This window comes from Dendrobium catenatum, unplaced genomic scaffold, assembly GCF_001605985.2.
Source record: "Dendrobium catenatum unplaced genomic scaffold, ASM160598v2 fragScaff_scaffold_716, whole genome shotgun sequence".
Lineage (NCBI taxonomy): Eukaryota > Viridiplantae > Streptophyta > Magnoliopsida > Asparagales > Orchidaceae > Dendrobium > Dendrobium catenatum.
Window position 1 is genome coordinate 18,681,243 of NW_021319178.1, and position 13,813 is coordinate 18,695,055.

Consider the following 13,813-nt stretch of genomic DNA (forward strand, 5'->3'; position numbering starts at 1 on the left):
TGAAATTGAAGATTCATATAGTAGCCTCCAACAAGTGAACGGTTATGAAGCTGTGGCTCCCATTTTTCATCAATAATATCACACTTTTCTTGATGACTGTCATCTTCTCCTCCTAAATTTGGGCAATCAGCTCCATTACTTCATCTATTACAATGTATATAAAACTCGTTACTGGCTTTTTCTCAGCATTAACCATCTTTAATACTTGAACTGGGAGTCTAGTTGTTGTTATTACATAAATGCATATGATACACTCTGATAGAATCTTTCATTTAAAACAATTTTCTTAACCTCTTTTCCCTCAGCTTTTCTTTCCCAAGCACAACTCAACCACTAAGTTGAAGTAAACATAGCATCTAAAGGCTGCATGGCCTCCAACATACTTTGCACTGTTAGGTAAGCTATAACAAATCTTATTATAGCAGTCCTTAGGATATATTTCTTTGAATTTTTTTCTCGTGAATGCCAAAACCCATGAATGACTATATATGAATTTATTGATCTTGTCGGCTTTACTTGAAACAATATTATGCTATGGTAGCTCACCAAGCTTCTCAAGTATGACATTCATGCAATGTGTAGCACATGAGATCCAAATATCCAATATAAGTTCTTTCTCCCATCCATAAATTTTACCCCTGCAGTCATGTAAGCCCTAGCAGTGCCTACTACAATTTATACAAACAAGTGTTTTGTTATCTCCTCTACGATGCCAACTAGTAATCCAAAAATATACTCAACATTCTTCACTTGATCAAAGGCTTTTATTGACTTCAAGAAAATAGTGACAAATTAATTATTTATCAATATATTAACAAACTTTTGATCCAAACAACAAACCATCCATTAGACATCACATCAATCCCGATTTGGCTCCAAGTCCTCTTAATTTTTTTCAAGACTTTCTCTTTGTTGTTCAACTCCTTCAAAACCTCTTAAATCATACATGAACAAGGGTTTGAAGCCTCACCTATAAGCTCAAATGGACCAAATCATGTTATAATAGTAAGAGGAGATTGCAACATTAAATGGTATAGGGCTCTCATTAAAAAATTTGCAAATAACTATTCATAATTGTTTGTGTACCTCCCTAGCAGTCTCTAGGGACAACTTCTGACATGCAGAAGGCCTATCCCCTTGCCCACCATTCTCTAGGTTGACCATGTAATGATCTATGAGATCTCTTGCACTCCTGCTAGACTTTGGTGGCAATGAAGATGATGAGTCTCAACCACTACGCTCACTCCCATAATACGAGCCAACATCAACTCTATTTTCATACTATCGTTGCACCAAATGCTTTGACATTATTGATTTATTCATATATTAATTGATCTCCTCTTTAACTGTTTATGGCACTTTGGCACATTGTGCCACATATTTAAAAGAACTAGAGAGGTATTCCTTCATCCTTATTACAACACGCTTCATCACCTTGTCACAATAATTGTTCTTCAAATATACATAAGTTTTATCGTTTCCTTCTACGTCAACTTGAACACTATGTTTCCACGTTAGGTCATTCTTATGATCCGATGTGGATTTTCTTTGCCTCTAACCATTTTCTTCAAGACCCTAAAATGGAACAATTGATCAAAAAATAAGAACAAGAAAACATTAAAAAAAATTAAAAAAAAAAATAAGAACAAGAAAACATTCCAATAAGCAAACAACCTAACGAAGCCATGTGAGGAAAATGAAATTATTCAAACAAAAAAAATTAAAGTTTTATATAAAGAAAAATTTTGATTGAGGTGAAAAAATACTCGTCGAGGAAAGAGAAACTTGGATTGTAGAAAGAGGAGGACAAGCAAGTGGTGGCATCAGCAATGCTAGGCTTCGTCAGCGGTGGAGGGGGCTGCCAGCAAGGGAAACTAAGTGGCTTTCAAAAGAACATGATCAACATTTAGCAGAGCTCTCACCTCCCGATATCAGGAGCATGCGCCCGGTTAAGTTAGATTTAGGTTTAATTGTTATTATTTAATTAAAAAAAAAAAAAAAAAACTTGAGGCATGTGCTTCAAGCTGTATGGTTAAAATGCACCTCATATAGATGCCTCAACGCATGCATCTTAATGCATTTTTTGCACAAAATGTGCTAAGACACACCTTGTATTGCTTAATTTTAAACAGTGATTTAAGACACACCTTGTATTGCACAAAATGTGCTAAGACACACCTTGTGATAAATGTTCTATTTCTTTAAAAGGGTATATGTGAAAAGGTAAAAGTTGTGAAATGAAAATGAGGTCCATCCTTCTAGAAGGATAGTGGTCTATATATATATATATATATATATAAGGTTAAAATTTTGACAATCAAATTGAATTATTTCAAACAAATAATTGTGCTTGACCTACCCAGCCAAATGAAAAGGGAAGATTGTTTCCAGTTCCCAAAGGCACAGTAGCAATTGGAGGTGGACGACTTAGTTTCAGATCACTAACGACACCAAGCAACCAACCTGCTGTGCCATCCCCACCTGCAACCTAACCAGAGCACAGCAAGTCAACAGCAAGCAAACTTGGAATATTTGTAAATGGAAGCAATGTTTACAGCATAAGTTAACGAACAGTAAATATCAAATGAAAACAATGTTACTAAAGAAGTGAGTAAATTTTACGATCATAGCTTCTACTCACAATGAGTCTTAGCTTATTTTCAATTTCAGCGGCAAGAATATCCCCATTGGACTTGAGTCTTTCCAGATTGGCATAGAGTCTGTACAGGACTTTATCAGGAGCCTCCTGTCCCAAATCAATAACCTAGATATTTTATCAAAAAAACAAATTTCATATTGTCAGTATACGGATCAAGTTAAGGGCAGCATGAGACATTTGAATTTCATATAATTATCAGAACAGAAAGATGAGTACCAGAGAACTCTTTGTCCTAAGAAAATCAAACCTGTGATTCACTGAGAAGCTGACGATATGTTTGAAGTAAATCACCCCCGAGCTGGCCGCCACTTTTTGAATTGATGAAAACTACTACAGGACTACTAGGTGGACGGTGAAGCTCCTCAACCATTGAGTCGGGTACAATAATGTATTTGGGTATATAAAACTCCTTTAATACATGCTCATTCATTTTGGTATCTAACCTGTGTAGGCACAGTCAAATAATATGCTGATAATCAGCTAAGAAAAAATCTATGACATCTGCTACTAACGGGCTAATTCAGATGAATACAAAAGCCACGATAGAATAATTTGTGCAAAAAATAAATAGTTGTGATGATAAGGGTAAAGTAGAACACCACAAAGTAGCGACATTCTTTGTCCTATTTAATAGTTAAGAAACATGAATTAAAAGCACTTCAAAAAGCCTTCGGAATCCATATTGGATATGAACATACCTCAAACACTCCACAACATTTGTAATAGTGACAATAAGTGTTTCAACCATGCTAGTTATAAAATATAGAAATATAATTGCAATTAAAATAACATTAGATTTTATTTAGACGATTCAAAAGTTTTTTTATGTAATACATATGACATTATATTTTATTATAAAGAAAATTCAAAACAAACCTCACACTTTAAGCAACCCAATTTAGTCTAAGAGTTTAGCATTGCCTCAATTTAGTCCCTCGACTATTGGAAATTAATCCAATTTGGTCACATGATAAAAAATAACAGTTAAAGCTAACACCAAAGTTAAATATAAGGTATTTTAGGTAGTGCAAGTGCATGCAAGATTACATTGTTTATGTTGTTATATTTTCTTATTTAATAAATAATAATAAATACAAAAATCAAAATCAAAATTAACCTACTAAATAATTAGTAAAAGAATATTATATTTTAAACAAAATCTAAACTAAAGATCATACAAAACTCTAATAGGCTTGCTACAAAAAATATATTGCCTTTAATTACAAAACTCCAAAATCCTTATTACAAAAATGATGTCAAAAGCTTTAAAACTCCAAAACCCTTGTTGCTAAAAAAAGTTCATTAATAAAAAGCAAAAATTCATGTGCCTCAAATAATAAGAAATTTCACTTACTCCAGGATAGATCTATAAATAAATCAAATAATTTGCAAAACCTTCAATCCAAAACAAAGATATTACCAGCAATCACAAAGAAAGAAACATGGGAGTTGATAAGCATGCCTACAATCAATGACAAAACTAGATTAAAAAAGTGGGGAAGCAAGAAAAAAATTACTAATATGCACTAAACTAAAACTACTGGAGAAATTTATATGCTACATATATAACTTGAAGGATGACATCTAATTCCATACCAATATTTGGCATGTTAACGAAGTTTAGTGCCTTCGAAATCAATTATGTTTATTGATGGGATTGTGATAGGAAATAAGAGTCCTCAGTCCACCAGCAGAAAAACTGCTGTTTTCAGGAGAAAGCAGCCACCACACAGCAGAAATCTCAAGGAAAAACAGTAAAAACCAGGAAAAATCTGAGAGGAAATAGTAGATTTCACTAAATGAAGAAAAAGTACAGCACACGATACAAGTTCCTTCAATTCGAGAGGAAAAAACAACTCTCCAAATCTCTAGCCAAGCCTAGAGCCCACAAGACAAATCTTAGATCTCAAATCAACTTTCAAATTCAAGATGAAAAACAAACCCTAGTCCCAAAAGGCTAATTAAAGCAAAAGGATAAAAGCTTAATCCCTAAACAGCTCCCCTAATTTGAAATTTCCTCCAAAGCAAGGGGTTAATTAGGTGATGTGGGCCGCTCTCTCTTTTTCTCCTTGTTTTCCCTCACCTTCCACCCCCCCCCCCCCCCCGCCCCCCCCCCCTCGCCCCCCCCTCCCCCACCCCCCCCCTCCCCCCCCCCCCCCCCCCCCCCCCCCCCCCCCGGGCCTCGCCCTGATAAGACATGAACCGGTCCACTAGGGACCGGTTTCAGTGCGACCTAACACTACTCCCCTCCCAAATATTCACATTGTCCTCACGGTGAAATGAAGGGAACTGATCTTTCACCCTCTCATAGGGCTCCCAAGTAGCATCGAATTCGGGAAAGTCTTTCCATCTAATAAGCACTTCCTTGTTCCCCTCTTTATCTGATCTTACCCCTCTTAGCTCTAGTGGTTCTAAGATCACTTCCAATTCCTCCGTCAGTGTAGCTGGTAACTCTGCACTAACTACATGCTCCCCTAGAGCTTTCCTCAACTGGGACACATGGAAGACTGGGTGTATGGTGGCTGATGGGGGTAACCTCATACGGTATGGCACTGCTCCGATCTTGTCCAAAATCACATAGTGGCCGAAGTACCTAGGGGCAAATTTCTCGTTCCTCCTGTTGGCCACTGCCCTTTGCCTATAAGGTCATAGTTTTAAGAATACTTTCTCCCCCACTTCAAACTGTATGTCTCTCCTATGTGTATCTTCCTGCTTCTTCATGATTTGTACAAATATTTCTTCAACTGCTCCAACACCTTATCCCTTTCCTCCAAGTATTGTTTTACTGAGGAAACTGATGTGCTCCCCTTTCCAAAGTGCACCAAGTGTGGGAGGTCTCTTTAATACAACACTTTAAAAGGGGTCATCTGAGAAGTGGAATGGTACAATATATTGTACCAATACTCGGCCCAAACTACCATTTTGCCCACCAACTCAGTGTTTCAGAAGCAAAACACCTCAAATAAGTCTCCAAACTTCGGTTTACCACCTCCGTTTGCCCGTCCGTCTGAGGATGGTAGGTGGTGGTTCTCTAGAGAATAATGGCCTGCAACCTGAACAATTCCCTCCAAAACTGGCTGAGGAATACTTTGTCTCGATCAGACAGTATCAACTCTGGAATCCCATGTAGTCTAACCACCTCCCTGATGAATGTTGTTACCACTGTCACTGCGGTGTAGGGGTGTGGTAAGGAGATGAAATGTGCATATTTACTCAATGATATCAAAAACATCAAAAATTCATGTGTATTTAGATCTTGAAATAGCCGAACTAGAAAAAAGTTGTCTAGTTCGCAAAGGTCCAGGGCAACACTAGTCCCATTCTCCTTCCTCAAGCTGCACATCATGTGCCACATAAATTCATCTTGACCATGACACCAAAACTCAAACTTTGCATAGTTCACCTACCTAAATATGGGGTTCATGGTGTTTATGCGACCTAAAGATGAATGATCAGCAAGTCGTCTATGGCATTGAATTGATGTCGAGAAGATGAATATTAAATCATAAAAAAGGTTCTCTATCATCGTTATTTTTTAAGGCCACAGTTTATTTCAATGATATCCCAAAAAAATGCAATTCCCTTTGCCTTTTATTCATAAATCGTTTGTGGTTTTTAATTGCTCTCGAAGAGACAAAATGCTTCAATACTAAGATTGCTGCCTATTGTTGTTACTTGATAGCAACCTTAAACTTTATCAAAACATCAGTCAGTATTATTCCGAACAATTCAACCATAGAAATTCCAATCCATCAACTCTACTGGATTTATGGTGTTGACTGTTGAGAATTTTGAAATGGTTCCTTAAGCTTACCAAACATATACTTTGCTAATGATGGGCACCATTGGAATATCACTGCCAGTCCCTGGTCGATTGCTTAAGCCAACCACTAGGTAGGATCATTTGTTCACTTTCAAGTTCAAGGAATGAAGCACTTTGAACCATATAATTTGGATTTTTATATGGTAAATTTTGATTTAAATAATCAGAATACCCATCATGAAATCACAAATTTTATTTTTACATATTCATGACATATTCTAGTAAAGACAAAATTCATATATCAAAGAGAATTGGAAAGCCAAGAGGGCCAGTCGATTATCTCTGATTTGTTCCTATCCCGACCTTCTTTGTTGCCTTCCTAGTTTCATGGTTTATCATTCTTCCAAAGGAACAACCGCACTAACCACCCTCAAATGACTAATGACTCATTGATTCCCCCCCCCCCCTTCTTTCTAGGAGAATGAACACACCAGCCACCCTCGATCATTCAACATCAATTGCATCTCGACGATCAATGGTTGATGTCCTCTCTCAACTCAACACCTCCAAACTCTTTATGCTACCACATGATACTTTCTGCCAGTCTAAATCTTGTTACATTGTACTCACAACTTCGAATTTAGGGAAAGGTGAAATTGTAACTTTTTATTATGACTAATAAAATTGTTTGAACTAGCTTAGGCTCCAACGTATGGTGTACTGCATTTAATTCTTCTAATTGTATGTGGAATCTTCATTCACAAGTAAGATCAGAACACCTTTTAGTCTCTACCATCATTATATTCTCATTATATTCTAGCTCACAACAATTTGTTGACACCCGTGAAAACCATCCCACCTTTTGCTAATCAATTGAACAACAACACCTCATAATAGCAAACCAGCACAATGACCTCAACACTAGAGTTTTTCACTCCAACTCTCACTACACAAGGAACTTGTCCTTAAACCCAGGGATATCACAGTAAGCCCCCACACTTTCCCCTCCATTTTTGAGAAATCCTTATGTGAAGGTCCTATTAATCTGTCTCTAGAAAATTACGTCCAATACATGAGGTATCATGGGATTAGATCCTTTTCCTTATGAATGAATCCTATTGGTCAAGGCCATCACTCGAGAATCTTATTGGGCATTGTCTACTAGTCTACCACATACCAAAAATCCCCAACCAAGGTATAAAAATTTCTCAATTTAGTATTGAGGCATTTATCATCCATGAGGTAAAGGGTAAGCCTCAAGAAGTTTTAAGAAGTAAGCCTTATAATGTAAAATTTATGTAAAGTCAAAAAGAAAGTAAGAAGCATATATTAACATCATAACATATTAGTATATTAAAAATTGACATTAACATTCTAAAATAATAAGAAGTAACAATTTACATATATATCAAGTAGCAAGCTGCGTAAGCCACAAAGTATCAAATAACAAATTATGCAAAGTGTGATGCAAAACATGAAATGATCAAAGTATCATAATAAATGAAATAAAAATAACATAATATATAAAATTAAAGTGAGGCATCAAATAAATTTAGCACAATAACTCCCATGTTGCCTAACATGGCAACATCAAATAAGCTTAGCACAATAAGTTTCTCTCTCCTCCAACAATGGCTAAAACACTATATCTCCATACCGAATTTTTTCTATGATATATTGTAGATTTCATGAAGCGTTCTAATAAATTTGGCAACACGAAAATATTCAAATAAATAAAAACCCTAACTAAACTATGCAAAAAAAAGTATATTTATGCAAGGAAAAAATTAGGGTTAAAAGATTGTCATGGGCTAGAGAAAAAAAATAGGTGGAGGAGGAGGAGGTCCTTGTGGACTAAGAGACCTTGGCTAGGAGGAGAGGAAAGTGGTGGCGATGGTGCTGGAGTGACTGGTGGTAGCATGGAAGGAGCAAAGGAAGGATAAGGCGCTCGAATTTCCCATGGCCATGTGTGCTTGAGTGAGTGAAGGTGAGTAAGGGCATATTTAGTACTATTCTATATTAAATATTATTTGTATAAAAAAACTAAACATAAGAGGCGTACCCCTCATGTAAAATAACGTGAGGTGCGCCTCACCAAATGTGAGGCATACGCCTCACTTGAAATAAAAAAGTTGTGTACCTTATTGCATTTTTTATTTGAATTATACCAAGATGCTCCTCGTATTGCGTAAGTTTGGTTTATTATTGATTTATTAAATTTATAATTTAATGTTTACATTTTATCAAATTCATTCGTGGCGTTGTCACAATGGACACGAGTACCAATGTCTCCTTAGGACACATAGCCCGGCAGCTCGAGAAAGTCCAACCTAAAAACTTCATTGACAGAGTGTTGGTTATTTATTTTTACTTTTATTATCTGATTTGATTCATTAGGTTGATGACTTTCTGAGATTTTTTTTATAATTTATTGATTTTTCATATTATAATGAATATTTTAATGTATTTAATGTGATGTCCATTTCTTGACTTTTAAATTTGCATTGATTTTTGGAATTTTTATATTTTCACATTTCATTAGTATGGAAACTATTTATGTGATCCTTTATATTGTTACAAAATATAGTTGACCTAGTTTTCAAATTGATGTAAAATTTGCTTTCTTGAATGGATTTATCAAAGAAGTATACACGTTGAGTAATCTTTGGGCCATATAAAAGATGGCCATGAATCAAATGTATATAGCTTGAATAAGGCCTAATATGACTTAAAACAAGTACCAAGGGCATAGAGTGCAAGAATTGACGCATAGTTCGATCAAAATGGCTACATCTAATTACCATATGAAATTTCTATCTACATGAACATAATTAAGAACAAAAGAAATCTTAGTTTCTTACTTTGATGTAGATGATTATAGATTATAGGCAATAAATCACTTATATTTGAGGAATTCAACCATGGTGCAAGGGTTAAAAATCACAAACATTAGGTTAATGGCTTACTTTCTATGAAGGAGAATGATGCAAGGCATCTTATCATACAAGAAGCTTATACAAAAGAAATTCATAAGAACTCAAAAAAATATTATTGTAATCTTTTTGATGTAGTCGTGGATGTTCTTACCATACATTTTCAAGAGGATGTACCATGGTTTATGGTTTTTGCTAATGATATTTTTTCTAGTTGATAAGACTAGAGAGGGAGTTGAAAGAAAATTTGAGTTATAGAGGTCAACTTTAGAGTCTAAAAGTTTTCTTTTGAGTAAATCTAAAACCAAATTCATGGAGTGTAATTGTATTAGTAATAAATATGGCTGTGGGATTGTGACATTGGGTGATCAAGCCATTAAAAGAGTGCAGGTTTTAAATATTTCGGGTCTATTGTTCAAAGCGATGGTGAAATAGATGAGGTTATTATTAGTAGAAATCAAGTTGGATGGTTGAAGTGGAGGAATGCATTAGGAGTTAGGACTATTGTATGATAGAAAAGTACCCCTCAAACTTAAGGAAAATTTTTATAAGATGGCGGTGAGACCTACAATGCTTTATGACTCGGAATATTGGTTGTTAAAAGAGAAGCATAAAAATAAGTTGAGTGATGCAAAGATGAGGATGCTCAGTTGAATGAGTTGTTTTACACTTAGAGAAAGAATGTGAGATGATAGTATATGTGAAAAGGTTAGATTTCCTATGGCAGATAAGATTAGAGAAAGTCACCTTAGATGGATTGGTCACATAAAAAGTCAGCCTTCTGATGACCCCATTAGGAGAGTCAATATATTAGATTCGACCTATGTAAGAATGGTAGAGGTAGACCTAAAAAGATTTGATTAGAAATAATTAAAAATGATTATTTTATTAGATTTGAATGAAATTTTAATCATTGACAAGTCAGAGAAAAAGGATTCATGCAGCCAACCCAATGCAGTGGGATAAAGGCTTTATGTTGTTGTTGTTTTAAATCATTAGGCATGCTAATTAAGTGTTTTATCAAATTATCAAATATTGGTGATGGCAAGGAGGTGGATCCAACCTGTTTCAAATGCTTAATTGGAAGCATGTAATATTTAGCATGCATAAGCCAAAACATATTACATCTACTTGGAATTAAGTCGATATTATGGAAGAGCAACTATGACATGTTTGAAGGCAACTAAAAAAAGCAATCTAATTTAGATCTTCCCACAATTGAAGCATAATATGTTGCTAAATCTTCTTATTTGCACCATGCAATATAGCTAAGGAAACTATTAAAGGACATTTGAGCCCTCAAAGTGAAGCTCTAAAAATTTATGCAGACAACAAATCAATTAAATCTTCGGCAAGGATTCCAATGCACCATGAAAGGGACAAGCGCATCAAAGCTTGCTTCCCTTTTATTAGAGATCAAATAAAAGATAAAAACTATCCAAATGGAGCACATTAGGACCAGACACCAAGTTGCTAAAATTTTTACCAAAACTTTTAGTTTGGAGCAAATCATCAAATAGAAGACACTTCTTAATATGATTGATGGAGCCAAAATTTTGGCTTGAGAGGGATTGTTGGAAATTGCAAACCAATTCCATGACATGTTGAAGCATTTCTAGATCCATGGTCTTCAAGGAATCTTAGCGCATGAATTTAGAAAAAGCTTTATAATTATGTTGCATGCATTAGATGGGAGATATTAATATTGGTGCGCCAATGCGATGATAGCTGCGTGTATGGCTGAACTATATAAAGGGGTCGTTTGAACCTTTTTTTTTTCAAGAGGTTTGACTACTCAAGTGATTCCCATCTTCCAATTCGTGTTTGTCTCTTTCTCCTTGTGAGCAATCCATTTCTCTCCGCATGCACTAGTTTCTAACAAACCAAACTATAATTTAATTCTAATAAACTATCAACAGAAGCCATTTAATCATATCAAATTAAAACACAAGCAAAGAGCTCAACATAGTTACCACTGAACTACATTTCATATGAAAAGAAAATATGATATGAAATTTCCCAACGCCCCGCAAATTTTAATATCAGAATCACAGTGGAGCTGCTGCTGGATCTGATATCAGCCGAAACAATGGAAACATACGATTCAATAATTCAACTCACGTTCGAAAAGCAGAATCGTATATGCCAAAACATCCAAGGAGCTCTTCCGCATGACGTCTACTCGAACAACATCTCATAGACTTCCAAAAATGCTTAATTAGGCGAAAAAGAGACTCAACCACTGCACGCGCCATTACTCATCCAGAAAGGCCCAAAAAAACAAAAAAACAAAAATGAATAGCCCCTGTCCTATACAGATCCGAATCGAAAAAGAGCTATACTAAGGATCTTGCAACAACAAAAAATCCAAAAGACTTTCATTTAATCAAAAGCTTCCGCCAACAATCAAGCAGATAAAACCCTAAGAGCATAAAATTAGGATGAAACTGAAAAACTTACCTGAATACAGATTTTTTTAATGGAAGGAATACGACACACGGAGAATTCCGACGCCTCCACGCGATTCCTTTCTCCCCTCCTGAATCTAGAACCCGGGAAAGAAATGGAGAATGTGAGATCCTTCAAAGGGATGAATATGGGTGCGGGCAATCGTAATAAAATATGCGACACGCTGGCATCGTCGTTCAGCCAATGAATTGCCTTTGGGTCCGTCCCCTTTGAACGGCGGAGATGAACTTCGTCGCATGCGGCGTTCTGGTTTGAAAGGAACTTTTACTCTATGCCTCCTGATGCCAAAAATTAAGGAACTGTTGCTGTTGGTGAAGTATGCAACTTTTATGCGGACCAAAATATTTATAAAATTTGATGAAAGCTCCGGTAGAATAATAAAGTTTTTGGCTCATAAGAATATTATATATCAAATTATTAGCTTTGAAAATTATTTGAAATTTATTAACATTTAGATTGAAATATGTTCATATCATAAAATTATTAAAAAATTATTTGAATATTATTTATATATTCTATAATTTAAAATAATTTTGATTAATAGTTGAATAATAAGGTATCAATCTTGGAATCCTATTAAAATAAATACTAATTTTTAATTTAATATTTAGATAAGTATTGTTACAAAGTCTTCATGGGCTGATATGAAACATATTAAAAAAGAAATACTTAGTATTTAGTGATTTGCAAATATTATGAATATGATACATTTAAGTGTAAATGGAGGTTGGAGGATGGTTGATGGAGGTTAAAGATTTGTAGTTAGAAAAAGTGGTTGGAAGAATTGTAGTAAAGTTATAAAAGCCAGAGGATTGGAGTCAAGTGGTAGTAGTTAGATGATCGTAATCTAAAAATGGTGATTGGAAATATCATAGCGGGTGAAGGAGGTCCAATGATCATAGTCGAGCAAAGATCATTGGAGGAGCATAGTCAACTAATGGATGTTAAAAAGATTGTAGTTAAGAAATGGTGATCAGATATTTGTAGTCAAATGACTGTGGTTTAAATGATCAAATATAGGTGTCAAAGTTCAAAGGATCGTAATTAGGACAAAAATGGTCGGAGGACTGCAGTCAGGTGAAGGTGATTGGAATGATCATACTCGAAAGATTGTAGTTGAACAACGATAGTTATAAGATTATAATTGGTTGATGGTGGTCAAAATGATCTTAGTTAAGCAATGGAGGTTGACGGCCATAACGAAGAGTCGATGGTCGAAGGACTTTTGTTGGGTGATGGTGATCATAGGATCGCAATTAAATAATAATTGTCTGAAGCATTGTGGATGAAGGTTGGATGACTATAGATGAGGATGGTCAGATAATGGTCCAGCAATGTTGGTTGGGTAGTGTAATAACACAAAATATGAAAATATATTTTAAAATGAAATGTTTGAATTCCTATTTGAATTGGAGCACTGCAGTATTGAGATTGTGAGCATAACGGCACTAGCCTTTGAGCGAAAGAACACTAGAAACTACCATCATAGCATTGGAGTCTTTATTTATACAGTAGTTATGAATTCTGCATACAGCGCTGTGGCAAAACAACTTCATAGTACCGAAATTAAATTTTTTATTCTAAAAAGTTGCTTTGAGAAGCTAAAAGAAAATTGTCCCAAATAAAGGCTTAATTAAATGAGAATTGTAATTATTTTATCCTCACATAAATAAGTTTACATAAAATTTTTTTTAAAAAAAATCTACTTCACGCCTAAAATTATGTATGCTTTAATTTTATTTTGTCAACCCTCAAAAGAGAAATTGATTCCACCGTTTTGGCTAAGAAATACCACCCCTCAGTTAAAAATACTCCTATAATATATGATTATAAATGTCAAATAACTAATCGAATTTTTTTTTTTTTGTTTTAAAATAATAAATTAAAATGAATACTGAATTTCTTATTTCTTAGGCGGCTGAAGACATGGAAGCCGATGTGGACAATATTCCTTTTTTCCAACAAATTGTGGTTGTTATTGTTTGTAAA

The 13,813-nt window shown here is 35.0% G+C and overlaps 1 protein-coding gene across 1 annotated transcript in view; it reads right to left on the reverse strand.

The window, feature by feature from the left end:
• The window catches only part of LOC110107007 (diacylglycerol kinase 5), a 28,623-nt gene extending 16,561 nt beyond the window's left edge, over positions 1–12,062 (reverse strand). Inside the window, exons 1-4 of the mRNA XM_020837135.2 lie at positions 11,816–12,062; positions 2,907–3,102; positions 2,642–2,764; positions 2,360–2,488 (exon numbers count right to left, since the gene is read on the reverse strand). Coding sequence (XP_020692794.1) covers positions 2,360–2,488; positions 2,642–2,764; positions 2,907–3,089 — 435 coding nt within the window. The 5' untranslated portion in view covers positions 3,090–3,102; positions 11,816–12,062. The remainder of the gene's footprint in view (positions 1–2,359; positions 2,489–2,641; positions 2,765–2,906; positions 3,103–11,815) is intronic.
• Positions 12,063–13,813: the final 1,751 nt, after the last annotated feature.